We start from the raw sequence: 20,394 nt of genomic DNA on the forward strand, positions 1-20,394 counted from the left end.
TGTCACCTAACTTTTCCCCTCAGAAACAGGAAGAGGGATCAAAACCATCTATATCAGGCGGTATGATTATTGAGCCATAAAATAAAGGTGAAATTATGAAAAAAAGTAATTAAAATTCAGTTTTGGTCATGGCTATTATTCACATTAGTAAATCCTTCTGCAGTTTTAACACACGGAGATATTTATGAATGACTATAGAAGGCGATGGCACCCCACTCCAGTACTCTTGCCTGGAAAATCCCATGGACAGAGGAGCCTGGTAGGCTGCAGTCCATGGGGTCGCTAAGAGTCGGACATGACTGAGCGACTTCCCTTTCACTTTTCACTTTCATGCACTGGAGAAGGAAATGGAACCCACTTCAGTGTTCTTGCCTGGAGAACCCCAGGGATGGGGGAGCCTGGTGGGCTGCTGTCTCTGGGGTCGCACAGAGTCGGACGCGACTGAAGCGATTTAGCAGCAGCAGCAGCACAGAGCTTCCCAGGTGGTGCTAGTCGTAAAGAACCTGCCTGCCAATGTGATGTAGAGTTGCAGGTTCGGTCCCTGGGTTGGGAAGACCCCTTGGAGGAGGGCATGACAACCCACTTCAGTATTCTTCCCTGGAGAATCCCATGGTCAAAGGAACCTGACAGGCTACAGTCCATGGGGTTGCAAAGAGTTGGACATGACTGAAGCAACTTAGCACTCACACATATAGTTTATATTCCATGTTTAGGTGAGTAGAGACTGAATATATTTGTAATTTTAGTATCAATTTCTTTTCACTTGAAGTGATATTTAATTCTTCTATTTTAAAAGTCCTAATATATTGTCTTAGGTTTTTGTAAATAGCCTGGTTGCAATGAAGTACACATTAAGTGTAGCTTTACAAGGAATTTGGGGCATCTAGAAAGCCAGAGAGTTCCAGAAAAACATCTATTTCTGCTTTATTGACTATGCCAAAGCCTTTGTGTGTGTTGCAATAAACTGGAAAATTCTGAAAGAGATGGGAATACCAGACCACCTGATCTGCCTCTTGAGAAACCTATATGCAGGTCAGGAAGCAACAGTTAGAACGGTACATGGAACAACAGACTGGTTCCAATTAGGAACAGGAGTACGTCAAGGCTGTATATTGTCACCCTGCTTATCTAACTTACATGCAAACTACTTCATGAGAAATGCGGGGCAGAAAGAAGCACAGGCTGAAATCAAGATTGCCGGGAGAAATATCAATAACTTCAGATATGCAGATGACACCACCCTTATGGCAGAAAGTGAAGAGGAACTAAAAGCCTCTTGATGAAAGGGAAAGAGGAGAGTGAAAAAGTTGGCTTAAAGCTCAACATTCAGAAAACGAAGATCATGGCATCTGGTCCCATCACTTCATGGGAAATAGATGGGAAACAGTGAAAACAGGGGCTGACTTTATTTTTTTGAGCTCCAAAATCATTGCAGATGGTGACTGCAGCCATGAAATTAAAAGACGCTTACTCCATGGAAGGAAAGTTGTGACCAACCTAGAATAGCATATTCAAAAGCAGAGACATTACTTTGCCAGCAAAGGTCCCTCTAAGTCAAGGCTATGGTTTTTCCAGTGGTCATGTATGGATGTGAGAGTTGGACTGTGAAGAAAGCTGAGTGCCGAAGAATTGATGCTTTTGAACTGTGGTGTTGGAGAAGACTCTTGAGAGTCCCTTGGACTGGAAAGAGATCCAACCAGTCCATCCTAAAGGAGATCAGTCCTGTGTGTTCATTGGAAGCACTGATGCTGAAGCTGAAACTCTAATACTTTGGCCACCTCATGCGAAGAGTTGACTTATTGGAAAAGACCCTGATGCTGGGAGGGATAGGGGGCAGGAGGAGAAGGGGATGACAGAGGATGAGATGGCTGGATGGCATCACCGACCCGATGCACATGAGTTTGGGTAGGCTCCGGGAGTTGGTGATGGACAGGGAGGCCTGGCGTGCTGCAATTCATGGGGTCGAGAAGAGTCGGACATCACTGAGTGACTGAACTGAACTGAAAGCTGATGATACAAAATGGGTTCCTGTGTAGAAGTACTCGATCTCACAAAGAAAGCCTCACAGTTTTCACAACCTCTTGTGTCTCAGACTCTTTCACCTCATTCCTGGAAACAAGGGTTTGAAAATATTGCAAAGAAATAGCCACCTAAAATAGTGGAAGAATTTGAGAGAACTATAGAGCTTCTGCCAGCAGAGGGAGACCTTGACTTCTTTTTACAAGATTGTTTTCTTGAACAGAAGTCCAAACAGAAGTAATGTTTCTCAATAGTTTACTACAAAAAAACATCCCGCTGAAAATATTTTTTAACATCTATGTACTTGTGGCTTAGCTTTGACAGCATCCCTTCTTTTCAGCATCACTGAAGAGGTATTAACATCAAACAGTTCAAATGAGACACTAAGGGAAGTCATAGATGGAAATCCCGGAGTGTTTTTTTGCCTGTTTTGTAGAAAGTGCAAAATGGGTTTATTTTCCCATGAAATCATGACTTCTGAAACCAATTAGCATCATCAATGATGACAGTTAAATTTCCCAGAAACCTGGGGATATTATGAGAGCTTTTATTTTACAAGGGTGATTATGAGCCCTTAAGGAAAAACCAAGATTCTCTGAACATCTTTCTGTTGCACCAGTTTTTATTCACTTTAATTATAAACAGATTCCAACCCAAATGTTCTTTCTTGATTAAAATTATAAAAATATTAAAAATAAATACAGATGGTAGAGAGGATGTCTGTTGTCAGTTGCCATTTTAAACAGCTGCCTATTTTACAGTAATCCTTTTTAGAAAGAAATCTTAAGACTCAGTATTCTAGCTGGGTCCCAAACAGCTACTAACGTTTTCATCTGTATCTAATAAAGATAGGGAGCTAAGCCCAACTGCAGTGTATTTTGCTCTCCTCTCTCCTCCCATTTTCGTTTCCCAAAATAAATGAAAATTAGTTTACATAAATTTCTAACATAAACTTGAAAGGAATTTAATTATCCAAAGTGAATGTATCTGCAAACCTTTTTCAAATCTATTTTCAGATTTTAATGACTATGGTAGATTTTTTAAATTTCTCCTCATTTTGACAGTATACCCTAATCCAGACCTTCTGTGGCTTAACCACATATTTCTAAGTATTTTTCTCTTTTACAAAACTTGTCAAAATTCAATGATTATTAGATGTTAAGGCAGAAGTGTTGTATACATTCAAAGAAAAACTTGCAATTTATAACGATTTTTAGAATTTGCAATAGTCTCACAAGCAAGTCAAACTAATGACATACCAAAATACACTCAAGAGGAAATATCTGGTTCTGATGTGACTAGAGAACAGAATATAACAGGCTTGACATCAGAGACCCTTACTGGGCAGTGTGCATGCCTGGCCACACATGACACACTTAACAAGCACCACTACCATGATTAAAGCGTGAACTATGGAATCAGACTCCCTGGGAGTAGGTCCCAGCTCCACCGCTTTGTAGTTATGTGACCTTGGGAAAGTTGCTTAACCTCCCTGCATGCTTGATGCCTCATCTGAAAATGGAGATAGGAAAGGTACTTGCTCATAGGGTTTCTGTGAACATGAAATTAGCTAATGCTGGTAAAGCACCTAGAAAAATACCTGGCAACATAGTAAGTGCTATACAAGTATTTTCTTTCATTATTGTATTTGACCTTATTTACTCAATCTTGAGTAGGATTGGCTTAATGGCTGTGCCACCGGTGCAGTCACACAGGGCCTTGTGCTAAGAAGGGCCCTGTGCTTGGTTTAAGTCTCTGCTGCTGTCATCTTGAAATTCTTAATAACTCTGAAACAAAGGACCCTACACTTACCTTCTTCACTGGGCCCCGAATATTGGGTACTTGGTCCTGCCCTGGAAGTAGATGGTGTCACTGTCCCCTTGTGCTACATCTGGCTGGGGCTTTAGACAAGCAACAGCCTCCGTGTTCTCACTTGTAAACTGTGAGTCTAACTACTGCCCTGACAGGGCTCTTGGGAGAATTAAGTAAGATAATATGTAAGCAGTAATTGGCACATATAAGTTCTCAAAGGTACATTCTGTTCACATATATTGTGATAAAAATTAACCCAATGTTTCTTTACTTCTGTAAATACATATTCTTGCCTACAATTACAAGAAAGTTTTCAGTGCAGTTAAAAGTTTCTTGAAAATACAGAATAAAATCATAAAACTCATCTCTGGAAAATTAAGATAGGTTTACGAGAGGAAAAGATCACACCTTTACTGTTATAGATCAGTTCAGTTCAGTCGCTCAGTCGTGTCTGACTCTTTGAGACCCCATGAATCGGAGCACGCCAGGCCTCCCTGTCCATCACCAACTCCCGGAGTTCACTCAGACTCACGTCCATCGAGTCAGTGATGCCATCCAGCCATCTCATCCTCTGTCATCCCCTTCTCCTCCTGCCCCCATCCCTCCCAGCATCAGAGTCTTTTCCAATGAGTCAACTCTTCGCATGAGGTAGCCAAAGTACTGGAGTTTCAGCTTTAGCATCGTTCCTTCCAAAGAAATCCCTGGGCTGATCTCCTTTAGGATGGACTGGTTGGATATCCCTGCAGTCCAAGGGACTCTCAAGAGTCTTCTCCAACACCACAGTTCAAAAGCATCAATTCTTCAGTGCTCAGCTTTCTTCACAGTCCAACTCTCACATCCATACATGACTACTGGAAAAACCCATAGCCTTGACTAGATGGACCTTTGCTGGCAAAGTAATGTCTCTGCTTTTGAATATGCTATTCTAGGTTGGTCATAACTTTTCTTCCAAGGAGTAAGCGTCTTATTGTTATAGACAGGCCTTATTAAAATTTGAGGCTTCTGTAAATCTTAAAGCTGGACAAGTTCTTTTTTCTATAAACCTAGGCTAGAGAAGAATTCAAGTGACTTGAATTTGGGTGAGAACTGATAAAACCCTGGGGAAATGTTTCAAATAAGTATATTATTAATAAGAAGTATGCTCAAAATCAAATCAAAGCACTGAGGATTACATCAACCCAGTATTTATTAATAATGAACATTACCACTACTTTCACAGTGAATGACTGAGGCATGACCCCTACACTATGAAGGCAAAGGAAAATGTAAGAAGAAACTGCTTGATACTTTCATTAATTTGCAACCTTTCAAATTTAGGTTATTACTTTTGTTATTGGGGCTTCCCTGGTGGCTCAGACCGGTAAAGAAACCTGCCATGTGAGAGACCTGGTCGATCCCTGGGTTGGGAAGATCCACTGAAGAAGGGAATGCCTGCTCACTCCAGTATTTTGCATAGTCCATGGGGTTGCAGAGTCAGACACGACTGAGTGACTTTCACTTCACTTCTTCACTTTTGTTACTAATAGGATACTTCATGCCTTAACATTACTTGTACTATAGAAAGTAAATAAAGCATTTCTGCAGACTTTGATGACATGTGTTAGACATTTTTTCAAACAAAATTTAAAAGTCAAAATAACATATATTCTTCTATGATTTAATTTAGAACATAGGATAGAAATTAATCTCTAAGAGAATGATAAAGCCTTCTCAAGAAAATTAGAGTATAGCATTTTTTGACAAAAAAATAAAATTATGAAAAATTATTATATTCTACCTCTATAAAATGAAGAACATTTGTCCTTTGCACAACAGTATATACTGCTGGAAACAAAATTAATGAAAAGACTTTTGTGATCACAAGATATATTCTGACATATTTTTATATCCACCCACCAAATTTTAGTTTGTTAGGTAAATATACTCTGGAAAGATAGTCTGATGATAGGAAGGTCAAAGCTTGAATTTCTGCCTTCATTTTAGAGTCTGCCATTATTTCCATCTGTCAATAGAAATAAACTACAGTCATACCAGAATCTTTGCTACAGTTCTGTCAACTCAAACTGGTAATTCTAGATTTGTTTTAGTCTCCAAAACCATGAGCAATAAACTTTAAGTCAGCCAGAATATTCTAGAGCTGCTACAGCTGAAAATATTAGTACGGATTCCTTCAGTAGTTAGGAATAGTCTGGCATCTTTATAATTTCCTTCTCTCCTTTTTTCCTCATGAACTACGATAGAACTGTAGACAATGTGTATTTAACTGTGATGAGAATAAATTAGGTCAGCTCCACCCAGCTAATCTTACCTATTAGCATTCACAATTCAATGTTTCAGCAACAATTTACTGCCAAATAATGCACATAGCAGTTGCTAGTTATATAAAAATTCAAGAAGGATAGCTTCAAAATATGATGCAAATAGCCACTGCTAAAAGTAAAAGGCAATAAAACATGACATTTGCATTTTAAAAAGAAACATACTTCTTTTCTCCAAAATGGTTGGCAAGTAATATAAGGTCTCTTTAGGATGCTGTCAAGTTTCATCTGGTCCCGTTTTGTCAGTGGAATTAAAGTACCTTTGGGTATATTTAATCTGGGGGAAAAAAATAGGTGAAAAAAAAATCAGTAAAAACAAAGTGCTCCTATAACTTTAAGGTCATATACATTTCATTTTTATTTATCATGCTATTTCAAAAGACTCAGAAATAACAGATGAAAAAATCAGTACAGGTTCACTTTTAAATATGGAGTTGGAGGGAATCTGGTATGTCTTTGACTACTAAGTGTTCAAGATCATGGTGGAAGTCTGTTTCAAGTTGTTTTCTTTCATGCCACACTCACAGGACGATGACAGGAAGATAGACATTGGTTATAAAACAAATGCCGGGAGCACTAACATCATGTGTCTCAACACCAAGGCTGCCCCCAAAGCGCCGCAGTCTTAGAGCGGTGAGTGCCAGTGTGTGTGTGGCCTGCAGCGAGATCCACTGTGGGATTTCAGGTCCCACTGAATCCTTAATTCTTTGTAATTCAATGAGAATTTTCTGGGCCAAGGAAGTTAAGTCTATCAATTTTCACTTATCACTCATGCGTGCACACAGACATACGTATACACATCTATCTTGTTTCAAATTTTTAAAAAGTGGATTGTAATTTTATCTTGGTATGTGTTTTAAAAATAGAACATGAGAGGTCCAGGATTTATGCTGTGAATTGCTTTTAGAAGTCACAAATCCTGGATTTCCCAGCAGAGCTCTAGTTTCAAATAGTCTTTCTCAATGTCCCCACAATAATGACTATTTGCCACTGGCAGCTCCTGGATAGGGTGACAGTTTGATTGAAAGAGAGACCTAGAGGATTTCTCTTGAAGCCATGTTTGTGTAGCTATCATGCTGTTTTTTCTTTGATTGTACATTTATTTAGAGTACATTTATTTTGAGGGCACTGGTGGAATTTATGAGATACACCTCGAGTTTCGTTTTCTGCCTTAATCAGATTCTCTGTCCTAAACTTGTATTAGAAACGATCTTCATACAAAGAGATAACCCCCAACGGATTTTGACCATGATGTATACACTAAACTGAACAAAACTTTGATTCACGACAGCATAAACATTCAAAAGTCAAAACCTGTTTTCTCTTGTGCCCTCATTTTGTAAGAAGCAGCGATCATTCCATTTTTAGAAAATAAGCGCCTTTAACCAAGGTTTGCTCACTGCTTGAAGAAATACAAATATGTCTAATTTCACTCTCACCTCTCAATAGCCAATTAAAACAATAAAATATCTTAAAAATCACATTAGCAGAGATGAATAAAGTGATAATGTCTTATGCTGAGGGGCAGGTGGGCTCTTACTCTCCAGGGAAGACAAAATAATTAACCTATCCAGAGGGCAGCCGAAGCCTTAAAAATGTGCATACCCTTTGACCCAGCAATTCCGGGAATTCAGCCTATGGGACTAATTAAGGATACAGGCAAAGATTCAGTCACAAGTGGGTCGGTCAGAGGACTATCTTTCAAAACAGAGATTTGGAACCCATCCAAATGTCCAATTACAAGGGACTGACCAAATAGACACACTCAGAATTGAAACCAAGTGGAAGAAGACATTCAAATAAGATCATAGGGATGTATTTATTGATAAGGAAGTGCAATTGCATTGTGTTGTGGGAGAAAAGATTACAAAATCAAGCTCTTTCAAATTCTTTTGGGAGAAATTATGGCAATGCACAGCAAATAATCTACAAGGGCAGAACTGTTTGTCTATAGGTGACTTTTATATTGTTACTTAATGATATTTTTTCTATAACGAACACATATATCTTAAAACTGACAAAATGTGGATCCCCCAACTTTAAGTAATCTTAAAATGAGATTTTTAAATGAAATTAAGAACTTATGATAAAATCAATTCAGATGGCAAACGGTGTTGTCAATGATTACTATTTAGATTCAATGTCTTAATACTTTCTAAGTATAAAGAAATTATTAAAGACTTTAACCATAAGGGTAAAACAAAAAAATATCTTCTAACTAGCTAAAGGTTCGATTAGCCAAATATATTCAAGTATTTTAGTAGTTGAAACAGAAACATCGATAAGTTAAATTTATAATGATATAATCCTGAATTATCGTGAACAACATAAGTAAAAAACAATAAGCACTTCTCCTGGTAGTGACTCTCCAGGATGAGTGCTACATGTTACAGTGAGTCATCATTTTAAATACCCTCATTCTGCTGTCTAACCTTTTGATATCAGAAGGGAGGAGACCAAGCCATCTAATAGCTGGAACTGTGAGATTATGGGCTTCAAAAGACATAGCCTAAAATAAAGAGCAGAAGTATATCAGCTAAACCTTTTGCAGAGAACTAGCATACTTGTTTTTGCAGCACTTTTTTTTCAACTTATTAAGGACTCTTACTGAAGACTTCACACTCCCAGAGGCCACAGAAGTAAGAAAATCACCAAGAGCTTAGCTAAACTGGACTTTCAGTGGAGGTTTTAAAACTGCTCTATACTATTTCTGTGTTGATTTTCTATAATGTAAAAGTACAAATGACCCTCTCTGACCCAAATTTATTGTCGTTTGTGATACCACACCTTAATCCCTGGCTCCACCATCCTTTTCTTCTGCTATAAACATATACATCTGCTGCTGGTACTGCTAAGTCACTTCAGTTGTGTCCAACTCTGTGCGACCCCCTAGATGGCAGCCCACCAGGCTCCGCCGTCCCTGGGGTTCTCCAGGCAAGAACACTGGAGTGGGTTGCCATTTCCTTCTCCAATGCATAAAAGTGAAAAGTGAAAGTGAAGTTGCTCAGTCGTGTCCGACTCTTCCAGGGATACACAAAGTGTATACCAGTGGTTCCCAAACTTCACCATGAGTCAGGATCACTTAAGGGGCCCACCCTTAGAATTCCAGACTCAGGAGGTCTGAATGGGGACTGAGATTTGCATTTCTAACAACTTCCCAGGACCACATTTTGAGAACCACTGATGTGTAGCAGTTGCTGTCCCTAGTGGTAAAGTTTGGTGGTCTTTTCATTTCTCCTGATGGTTGGAATTGGAAAAGTCAGAATTCAAGACTATATATACTTTTCAGGGTATAACTGGTAATCAGTGTTGTTATGCTGAAGGCTTGCCGTTACTTCAGCAGGCCAGGAGAGTGGAGAATAATTAAGGCCTCTTGCCCGAAGGTAATCCCAGTCTGTCATCTGGAGTCACACTGGTTATGCTGGAAGCTGGAATCACCAACTCTGAAACAGAGTGGCCCTAGACTAGGACAGTAGCTTCCCTGGTAACTTTTGGGGGCCCTCAGCTTACTAGGGCTGATAAGTAAATGCAGAAATCACTCCAGTGAATAATATAAACTATCTCCATAGTGGAAAAGGAAAAATATTTTTCTATACTTACCATAGATCCGTACTTATAGATACACATTATCTCTATGCCTGTTAAAAGAAAGTTAACTTTGAAATTTGTCTCCTTGCGTATTATAGTTAGATAATTATATCTAACATCTGCAATTTTTATTTTTGTGAACAATACCAGTGGAAAATTTATGGTTCAGTTTAATACAGTAAAAAACAATAAATATCCCAAATGATTAGTCATTCCTTTAAATCTAATAATCGTATTCTTTTAAAGTATTTTATGAAAGTGTTCTATGAGCAGAAAAACACAGCTATAAATATGATTTGATTATGACTATTTCAAATAGTCTAACAATAAATTACCATGTGGATCAGCATCTACCAGAGTGAAAACAGGAATGTGAAATGTATCCCACAACTTCTTGACTAGAAGTCTTGTGTTCAGATCAGGTACCCCCTTTCCCTAAAAGCAAGGATTGAAATCATGCATTTTAATTTCAGTAGAATGAAACTGATGACACTGTATCCTTATTTTATTATCAACATAAATATCTTTATAACTTTGACTTAATTATCCCAGGCCTAGGAAAATATTTTAGCAGAAACAAAAATAATAAAAAATGTGACATACATAAAGATGTCCACTGCAGTGTTACTTAAAAGGACAGAAACCACAGTAAATATTCAAAAGATCTAACAACAGGCAGCAGAGCACAGTGGCGACATGCATCAGCTTCAGAGCCGGCTGCCTGCAGAGGCTGACATGCATCAGCTTCAGAGCCGGCTGCCTGCAGAGGCGTCTGGCTCTGCCACTGCTTAGCAGCATGGATCTTAACAGTCATGAAAACGCTCTGAGGTTTGGGGCTTTGTAATAACACCTTCTGATATTATTACAGGAACTAAGTTATTTAATAATTATAAAGCATTTTAAAGTATCTGGTTTAAACTCAGGATTTAATAAAACCAAACAGTAGAATGGTATTATGATGTGATTAAAACAATAATTATGTAGAAAAATAATTTGAAGAGCATTACAATAATATTAAAAGAGAGAACAGGAAACTAAATGAAATGTGGAACAGGGAGGAAGCAAGTAGGGATGAGAACCAGCTTTTGATGGGATAGCCCTGAGTCTGAATTCCCTCTCCACCAATCACTAGTCGGTTTCCTAGTCTCTTTAGGCTGTGGCTTTATTTATAAAACTGGGCTAAATATGCCTACCACCCAGAGTCATGGCACTGCAGCAATGTGGAGTTGAACGATCTTAATCCCAGTACTATGGCTTCCCTGGTGGCTCAAGGTTTGTTTGTTTGTTTTTTTAATATGTATTTATTTAATTTACTTATTTGGCTGTGTCTGCTCTCAGTTGCAGCACACAGGATCTTTTGTTGTGGCTCTTGGGCTTTGTTGCCCTGTGGAGTGTGGGATCTTAGTTTCACGACCTGGGATTGAACCCACATCCCCTATATTGCAGATTCTCAACCACTGGACCACCAGGGGAGTCCCTCTCCAAGTCCTAGTTTTGACCAGCCTTGGGATTGTGGTAAAATACCTTCCTGGGTCCCAGTGTTCTATTGTTAAAATGGGGATGATAATAATACCTATCTCATAAGGCTGGAGAGACTTTACAAGTTGATATGAGGGCATGAAGAGAAGGGGGCAACAGAGGATAAGATGGTTGGATGGCTTCACTGACTCAACGGACCTGAGTTTGAATAAGCTCCAAGAGATGGTGAAGGAGAGGAAGCTGGTGTGCTGCAGTTCATGGGGTCCGAAAGAGTTAGACACAACTGAATGACTGAACAGACAACGTAGAAAACAGCAGTAAGTGTGAACCCTTATTACGTAAAGTGCCTAGCAGAGTTCCTGGTGCGTCACGAATACATAGTGAATGGTAGTGTACTTTAACTATTTCCTTTGGGAGAGATAACCCATATATGTGGTAGAGGAGTCAGACAGTACCAACGATTCCTTCCTAGCCCAGTCCTCGACTCTAAGCTCCCCTCTGCAGGGGCAGCTACTACAGACCAGCTTCTAGTGGGTGTTTCACCATAGTAACAACAGCAATTATCAATGGCTGCCATGACAGCACCAACATGTAGGTAGACAAAGACTAGAAGGCAGCATTCAAGAGGAAAAACAAGGTAAAAAGAGAAATGTGGCCAAGAGCTGAGCTTTATGTGCGTCTCCAGTGCACTAGTACCAGCTGTGATTCAAACTCCAAGGGCTGAAACGGAGGCCTGGGCCACTGTTGGTTTGTCTATAACGGCTTGTCTTCTGATAGTCCAGCAAGCACGCACTCTCACCAGGAAGGTGTGAAAGAGCAGGAGGACTCCACCAAAAGTGAACCCCAGGACAAGGCCACTGGGAGAGCACTTCAGGGGTTCAGATATGGCCTTGATTACTGACGAGGTCTCAGTGTGCATTTTCTGTCACAACTGTTCTCCCCTCTCTTCAAACTGGGCACATGCCACTAGGATCTCCTGTTATCATCTCAAATTTTTATTTCTAAGACTACATTCAACAGCTGTTTTCTACGAAGTACCAAGCCTCCCTGCCACTGGTTCTATAGCATCCACGGGGACATCGTGGTAAAGCTCCACACACCAGAGCCATTTTGACTCATTCCTCTCATCCCACGGTCATCACGTCCTTTTAAACTTGCCTGGGAAATGTCCTTTGCTTGAGTCCTTTCTCTTTAACCATTTCCTTGGCAACCTGCCACCAAGGTAACTACCTGAGAGCCTCCAGACAGGCTTCCTGAATCCAGTTATCTCCCTATCCATCTAACTGATGATGCGACCACATGAATCCTTGTCATTTCCTTTCTCACCAATCCTTCTCACTTTTGTCAACACCTGATATTTTTGCACTAAATCGGGATGCCTCCTGGGGGTGGCCAGGCCTTCCAAGATTCCAACAGCTGCCCAACATCCTGCTCCCTCGGCAGGGCAGCTCTCCTTACTGCTTGCACAAACATACCTCACAAGCATCATACTTCCTATTAATAAGCCAGGAGAACTGTAAGTAGATGAGCTTTTTTTTTTTTTCCTTCAGAGAACTCGGTCTTTATGCAGATCTGTAAGAGTGGAGGAAGGCTGGTACAGGAGGGGGAAGCTGATGTGTCTGTTGCTCTTCCATCATCTCACGGACCCACACCCCTGGCTTCCTGTACTGCCACCTCCTTCTTCCCCAGGCCAGCAGATGTCATTGGTCTCCCCAGTTTTATGAACACCTTACCCTTTGCTAATTATTGCCTGTAGCTCCCTGTGTATTACCTCAACATATGCTTCTGTGTTCTTTGCTCTTCTTTCAACAGCATACAAACTGTGTGAGGAAGAACAAGGAGTGGCTCTTGTTCATTCAACCCTGTCAAAGCTCCCATGTTACCATATTATAGTCAAGACAAGTAGCCCGTGTGGGAATGGTGTTGAGGGTGATACTGAGAGCCTGTGTAAACTTACATTTCTATTAGAAAATCTCTGGTATTTAAGAATCGGGACCATCACCTTGATTTCAGTCAGATTTGAGGATGGTTAAATAAACACCTTGGAAATTCTTGTTCTATAATCCCAAAGGATGCTTCATAGTGACAAGAGAATGCTGTTCAAACTCATAGATGAAGTTATGAACCACTCTTCTGTGTTTACGTGCTTCAGTTGTGTCTGACTCTTTGCAGTTCCTTGGACTGTAGCCTCCAGGGCTCCTCTGTCCTTGGGATTTCTCAGGCAAGAACACTGGAACAGTTTGCCATTTCCTACTCCAAGGGATCTTCCTGACCCAGGGATAGAACCCATGTCTCCAGCATTGGCAGGTGGACTCTTTACCACTGAGCCACCTGGGAAGCCATAAACCCCTCTTACTGATCAACAAAGTAGTACATTCGTCTGGTAACTGAGGTAAAAGTAGATAATATACCGTAACCATGATGCATGGAGACATTTTGTTGCAAAAGTTGTCATCCAGGAGGCGCTGAAATGTTGCATCTTTTTCTACAATTAGTAGAAATTTTGCATCTGTAATTAAATCTGTGAAGTTAAGGCTGATAAATTTAAGGCATGTGTGTTTCAACTGAACCACTAATTATAAGTAACAATGCCATATCGATCAATTCAAAAGTAGCTATAGATATAGAATTTTTGTTTTTACCTTCACATTTCAGATACCTAGTCTCTTCCAGGGCATCTTCGCAAGCCAGGGATCAAACCTGCTTCTCTTGCCTCTCCTGCACTGGCAGTCAGATTCTTTACCACTAGCGCCACCTATTCACACACAGTATTTACATATCTGTCTTTCTTACTAGATAGTGAGCTCCTAAAAATATCCTAGAAAAGGGAGCATGATGTGTTCATCTTGACCAATACAGGGTATGGCTTACTGGTTACATATTATGAAGGCTTGATTTATTAAAGTAAAAATGAATGAACATGCTGTAAGTTTAAATAGCTTTCTCACTCAAAGGATACTCTGAATTCCTTGAATATTAGATGGCACAGCAACAGCCTAAGTTAACAAGAAGAGACAGTTTTTATTTTAAATAAATAGCAAGTATAACAACATATGGGCTTCTCTGGTGGCTCAGATGGTAAAGAATCCGCCTGCAATGTGGGACACCTGGGTTCAATCCCTGGGTTGGGAAGATTTCCTGGAGGAGGGCATGGCAACCCGCTTCAGCATTGTTGTCTGGAAAATCCCCATGGACAGAAGAGTCTGGTGGGCTACAGTCCATGGGGTCGCAAAGAGTCAGATATGACTAAGCGACTAAGCAAACAAACACAATAACATTTAAAAATTTATCAAGAACACTTTTTGTTGTTGTTTAGTTGCTCAGTTGCAACTCCTGTGGACTGTAGCCTGCCAGGCTCCTGTGTCCATGGGATTTCCCAGGCAAGAATATTGGAGTGGGTTGCCATTTCCTCCTCCAGGGGATCTTCCCAAGCCAGGGATTGAACCCATGTCTCTGAGTCTCCTGTATTGCAGATGGATTCTTTACCACTATGCCACTGGGGAAGCCCTATATTTTTCTATTTTCATTTTTTAAAAAATACACTGTCATCAGAAGTCTATGCCTCAGTAAGAAAACAGTAGGACACAGATTTACTTTTCAGTAAGAAAACAGACATACGACCCAGACTACTTCCAAGCAGGTGAAAATTTCTTGGAAACTTTATAGATATGTGACTTAAAAAGCAGAAACTGATGAAGGAAAGACTTCCTTATGTAGAATCTCATAGGTGTCATTCTCCTCTTTCTAAAATGGTGAGTTAACCATTTCCAAACTTCTATGCTAGTTCTGTGACTTTCTATTTACTAAAGCCTAGCAAACACTTTAGTCTCAAACTTACAAATTTCAGAACCAGAAAATTTTATGAAGATTACATAAAATAGCCATGCTAAAATGGTCGTCACACTCTACCTGAAAACAACAAACCGTGCATTTAAAAAAGGAATGTGTATGTTTGTTTATTTCAATATGACATCTGACAATTGGCATATTTGGAAACTGGGTAATGTACAACCCCATAAAACATATACCTCTTCATCCTTTCATTTTATTTTAAAATCTTAAGCTCTGAACTACATAACAAAGCCAGTCAATAAAGTGCATTTCAAACACAAAGGAGTTTGATATGGAGTGGAAGCACATGAACACATTATGATGCTTACTGTTGCACGTGTGCAGTTCACCTTGGTGCCATCTTCCTCAAGGTACTTTAAATCGCCAGCAATTAAACCTTTTGATGTAGACAGCTGAAAAAAGTAATAGTCATATATGAAACCTTTTTCTCCAGTGCATTTTATGCTTCTAAGTCCCTTCTCATGTTCACCTGCTAAATTATATAGGTGTTTTGGATCAGACTGGAATTCAAGAAATAAAGGAGAAAATACGTAAGCATTTAGGAATGAAAAGTATTTGACAATTCATCAGTTTTGCTTTCTTTAGCCAAGGGGATACACTGAGACTAGATTATTTAAATTCATAGTGAGAAAAATATAATATCAAAAATATGAAAAGAAGGCACAGGTTACATTTATTCTTCTACTATAATTTTCATACATTTTGTTTTAAAATATCTTGTATTAAATGCTACTTACTATATGCAGACTCCTCCTCGGTACTTTTAACATACAGGAAATATCATTAATAATATTGTCCACAACAGTCTGGTTACCAAAAAGTTGGCTGTCAGTGTAATAAATGTCTCTGTGAAAATTTTAAAATTCTATATTTTAATTAATTATATTTTCTCTGAATATGATAAATATTGGAATATTAACTGAAGAAAGCTTTGAGTTGATGTAAACAAATAATTTATTACCCACAGACTAGCCTTATGTAACTTTTCAAAACATATAATGAAAGTCAATCCCACTTAACCTCACAACGCATTTCAAAGAGTAATTTATTAGAATAATGTACTTACCTTTTGGTTGCATAAGTGTTGCTCTGTACTAATTTATAAATCATGGAAAGTATTTTAAGAATTATCGCTGGAAAATAAGATGCAATAAGTGAGTTACTCATCACTTACAAAAATCAAAACATTCTGTGATCAAGGATTAACTCTCTCCAGTTACTTTCCACAACATTATAAAAATTATCTTTCCAGAAGAGAAGTGTTAAGTACAGAATAATTGTCAACACGTTAGATAAAATTAAGTGTTCTCTGTACAGCAAAATTGAAAGAATGTTTTTCCACTGAATCATATACTTGAACATTCATTTTGGAATAATACTTTACTTCCACAGTTATTGACAAGGCAAAATTCTACAAATTTATTTCAAGTACAGAATGGCCTGTTAATGAACAAGTAAAATTATTTAGCTCAGAATAACTATAACCCAGAAAGTAATCAAAATTATTTATTTTACCACTAAAAGCTAAGAAAGAATAATTTACCAAAATTTTTAACTGATTTTGGTGAATCACTTTTGATTTTTCTTGTGGTACAATGAGATACCATGTGAAGACCCACAGAATCTTCAAACCTGTCAATTTGTTTAAAGCAAGGGAACAGAATAAAAAAGAGTTAACTTCTGAACACCAAACAACATACGATTAATTTCCTCTTCTGAATATCATTTAAATCCACATTTCTTCCCAATGTAAGCACTGAAATTTTAGGATAACCTCGTTTATAGAGGTTTATAAACTTAGAGAATTACAAGTGGTAATTAGGTAATTATCTTTGCAACATAGAGGCACTAAAAGAGTGTTTAAAATACATGAATTAAACACCTTTGATTATAGTGTGTGTGCATGTGTGTGTATTTCTTTCCTGGAAAGACATTTAGGGTATGTGAACTATTATAAATTATTTCACAATTGTATTAGCATTTTGCTTACTGATTTAATACTTTTATTCAATTTAATAATACATTTTGAAATATTTCATTTAATTTACCCCCAAAGTTACAGTGATGAAATAAGTTTATACTAGGTTGTTAAATTGAACTGCCAAGCCTGCCCTAAAGATGGCAGAAGGCACCAGGCAAACAGGCCAGGTGACAGCTGCTTCAAGGTTTGGTGAAATCCACCTTACAAAATATAATTCAAAAGTTTACAGTTTCACTAATTATATTGATCATAAAAGAATAATGAATGACTAAAGAACCTTAAGATTTCTTTAATTCTTTTCCTATAACTCTTACTGAGGACTAATTTTGCAGTGTTTTTCATTGTTTAGTGAAAAGTGTCTACAGGTTGAGGACCTGAAAGAATCAAACTATATAACTAGATTCCAAGACTCTGATAAAGCTGTTTGCTGATTTTACCCTCTTGGGGACATGACTTCACAGGAGATCTGCTAAGAGAATGAGCCATTGCAATGTGTTCAGGATACATTTATTTTGGTCTCAATATCAGGGCTGGTTATAGTTCCCCTGAGCAAGTGGTTTGCTTCTGCAGTGCAGATAAGAATTCTGATGGTGATATTTTCCCCTTTGAGTGCTAGAAAGCTTAGATCCCAGGCTGGAGCCTATTTTTAGCAGGACTGTAAGGCTTTATCATAGGCATTTTGAATTCTAACTACTTTTGGTGCTCCATTTTTTTGTTCCTAGCATTGTTTTCCCTTTGCCTTATCTTTCACACCTACTTCTAGTTTATATAACCTGCCTGTATGGTATGTATTTTATAAACTTCCTTAAATCCTTTTTGGCAGGGTAAAGGCAACAAATAGAATTAAATCCAACTAGAACTCCAACTCAAATAAATTCTAAATGACTTAAATAATGCACTTAAAAATTTAAAAATGCAAAACGCCCACTTTATATTTTCCCAGCTTGATCTGTTGTCTATTGTGAATGCAGGCGCTTCATTTCTTGCCAAGCTTGTGACTATGTCTTGGATAATTTTTTCTATAGATGAAAGAACCTCAGAACTGAAACAATAAACACACAATGATTCAATCTTAATTTTAAATTAGACCTTTACAATAGGTAACATTTACCCAGAATATTAATTTTTTGTTTCACTGGTTGTTTTTTAAGACTAGATGATACATGTCAATAATATTCTCTCCCACTAAATTTTAACATGAAGTAATACATGAGTAATACTTTATTACTTTAACATGAGTAATACATTAAAACAATTGTATTTATAGTGGTGAATTTCAAAGAAATTTCATTTGCTTGTAATTTTGCTTCTCAAACAATTACCAACTTAAGTAATATCACCCTTTTAATGACCAATTTATAAATACATTAATATAAATGTATTGATATAAATACATTGATCTTCAGATCAACCTACTTTAAATACAAACTCATTGCCTTGAAATACTACTGATAAATCTTTTAATTGATGTAATACTGGCTTTGAATTTATTTCCCCAAATGCAATGTGAAAATATTTCAAAAAAACAGTTCTTACTGTAGTATGTTACCCTAATTGATGTCATGCCATAAATCAGCCCTTTTGAATTTTAGTGATACAAAAAGAAAAAAGTTTAATCATTAGCATAAAAGGGCTTGGCAACTACTACACCACAGAAAATTATTAAGACTTAGCCCAATTTTCCATCAGCTGACTCTTAATTTCACAAGCCATCAGCTTCAAAAAATGTTATTCTGTTATAAACACCATAAAAATATTGCCTAGGAAGGGAAATCATATTAAATCTAGAAAATGCACAAAGTGTAGTGTTCTAATTTCCATAGAAACTTCACAGCTTTCATTGAAAATGCATGTATCAGAAAATAACTTTTAAAGCATTCAATATTTCTAATTTGGGGAGCAAAAACTGATTCATTTTTATTTATTCATTTTCCTAGTTTGGAAAAAAGCTGCAGTAATATTATGACCAACTTTAAAACAATCAGATTTACATCTGAAACTTAAACAGGGACTGCTACCCCCTTCTTTTACCCTCTTCTAGTACTCCCTTAAACTAAAACATTTTGTGAAATTTGTTTGAAGGTTTTTTTGGTAGTTGGTTTGGGCTTAAATGACAGTAATTTGTTTAAGTGAAAAACCTTACTGATAAACTAGAAAAGCAGATCAAGTAAGCAGAACAACAGAGCGTTTTAAGTGAAAGTGGTGAATAATGTAAACATATTTCTTGCAGTTAACTCCAGGTTGGGCAGCTGGAGAATCTCTTTAATTGATTTTATCAGCACCACACTCTAAGCTAAACTCTAACTGCTTTAACTGATTTAAAGAAATGTGTATTTTCTTCCCATTCAGGTCCATAAATCCCATTGTCTTACTATAAACCACTTAAAATGTGTTGACTGCCTCATTCATTTTGATAAAACACACTTATTAAGAACTTACAACATTGATTTCCCCCCTTTTCTTAAAAAAAAAAAAAATGCTTGAAAACTTCTGAATTTCCACAACTTAAAAAAAATAAACACCAAGCCAAACTGTGGCTTAAACTCCTCAAACTGTCCAGATCTCCCGAAACCTGTGACCCCAGCTGCGGGGATGCTCCTGGAACATTCTAGAAGACAAAGCACTGGGGAGGGGGGTACTGTGGGGGTGGGGTGTAGGTGCGGCTGGCACCTGGCTTTTTGAATTGAGAATAAGTTAACAGAAGAAATAGGTGGCACTACACAAGCGCCTTTCTTGGGGTTCAGGGCTGGTGGGCCGAACAGGCCTCTGTGGCCTCAACATTCTGAGGCAATCTTGCTCCCCAGATTGGGGAGACGGGAAGGGGGCCCAGCATTTCTCCACAGAGCACCTCAAGCCTGGCTGGGCAGAACCTTCTTGCTCCCTAACTCCCAGCAGTCTGTGCCCCAGAAAGAGCCCGTATACCTGGAAGCCAAGCACATCCCCCCGCCCGTGGGCTCCTCGCCGCCTCTCTTCAGGGCGGCCAGTAGGGAAGCCCTGTGCTGGTCCAAAACCTCGAAAAACGAGGCCTCAGGGCCCCTGGGCGTAAAGGCCATAAGGACCCCACTGCAACAAAAGCGTCCAACAACAAGAGCTCCACCTGGCCTGAGATCACCCTTCTCTGTACCCACAATGCACTTAAAGGGGTGGGGCCTGGAAGGACAGAGCTCCTCTCCCGAGCTGCGGGGGCCGGACTGCGCATGCGCACACCCCACCCCCAGGTGGGGCTGGACTAACGCATGTGCATGGCGCTTGCACTGACTGAAACATCTGTGCACAGGGCTCTATCAGGTGCAATCTCACCTGGGCCCCTTCCTGGGTACCTTCTGACAAGCCTCAGGGACCAAT

At 38.7% G+C, this 20,394-nt stretch overlaps 1 protein-coding gene across 2 annotated transcripts; it reads right to left on the minus strand.

Annotated features, from left to right (window-relative positions):
• Window positions 1-4,070: 4,070 nt before the first annotated feature.
• Window positions 4,071-20,102, minus strand: SPO11 (SPO11 initiator of meiotic double strand breaks). Of its 2 annotated transcripts, XM_027976438.2 has the most exons (13): window positions 19,972-20,102; window positions 17,978-18,091; window positions 16,612-16,700; window positions 16,135-16,201; window positions 15,806-15,914; window positions 15,377-15,460; window positions 14,176-14,212; window positions 13,628-13,737; window positions 10,073-10,172; window positions 9,750-9,787; window positions 8,582-8,658; window positions 6,315-6,426; window positions 4,071-5,833 (listed from the first exon to the last, which is right to left on the minus strand). In XM_027976438.2, the coding sequence occupies exons 1-13, from the start codon at window positions 20,100-20,102 to the stop codon at window positions 5,714-5,716; spliced, it is 1,188 nt and encodes a 395-aa protein (XP_027832239.1). In that variant the 3' UTR covers window positions 4,071-5,713. The 2 variants fall into 2 exon arrangements, with proteins under 2 accessions (XP_027832239.1, XP_004014494.3); XM_004014445.5 differs by lacking the exon at window positions 17,978-18,091.
• Window positions 20,103-20,394: the final 292 nt, after the last annotated feature.

Source organism: Ovis aries, chromosome 13, assembly GCF_016772045.2.
Source record: "Ovis aries strain OAR_USU_Benz2616 breed Rambouillet chromosome 13, ARS-UI_Ramb_v3.0, whole genome shotgun sequence".
Classification (NCBI taxonomy): Eukaryota; Metazoa; Chordata; class Mammalia; order Artiodactyla; family Bovidae; genus Ovis; species Ovis aries.

Bases quoted from the DNA above. Each gene is read 5' to 3' on its own strand.
- SPO11 (XM_027976438.2), bottom strand. From the start codon at position 20,102: ATGGCCTTTACGCCCAGGGGCCCTGAGGCCTCGTTTTTCGAGGTTTTG. The intron at 16,701-17,977 runs GTGGGCGTTTTG...ACAAATTGACAG, and splicing joins TCAAGCTGGGAAAATATAAA to GTTTGAAGATTCTGTGGGTC. The intron at 9,788-10,072 runs GTAATTTATTGT...TTCTTTTAACAG, and splicing joins GGTAGATGCTGATCCACATG to GCATAGAGATAATGTGTATC.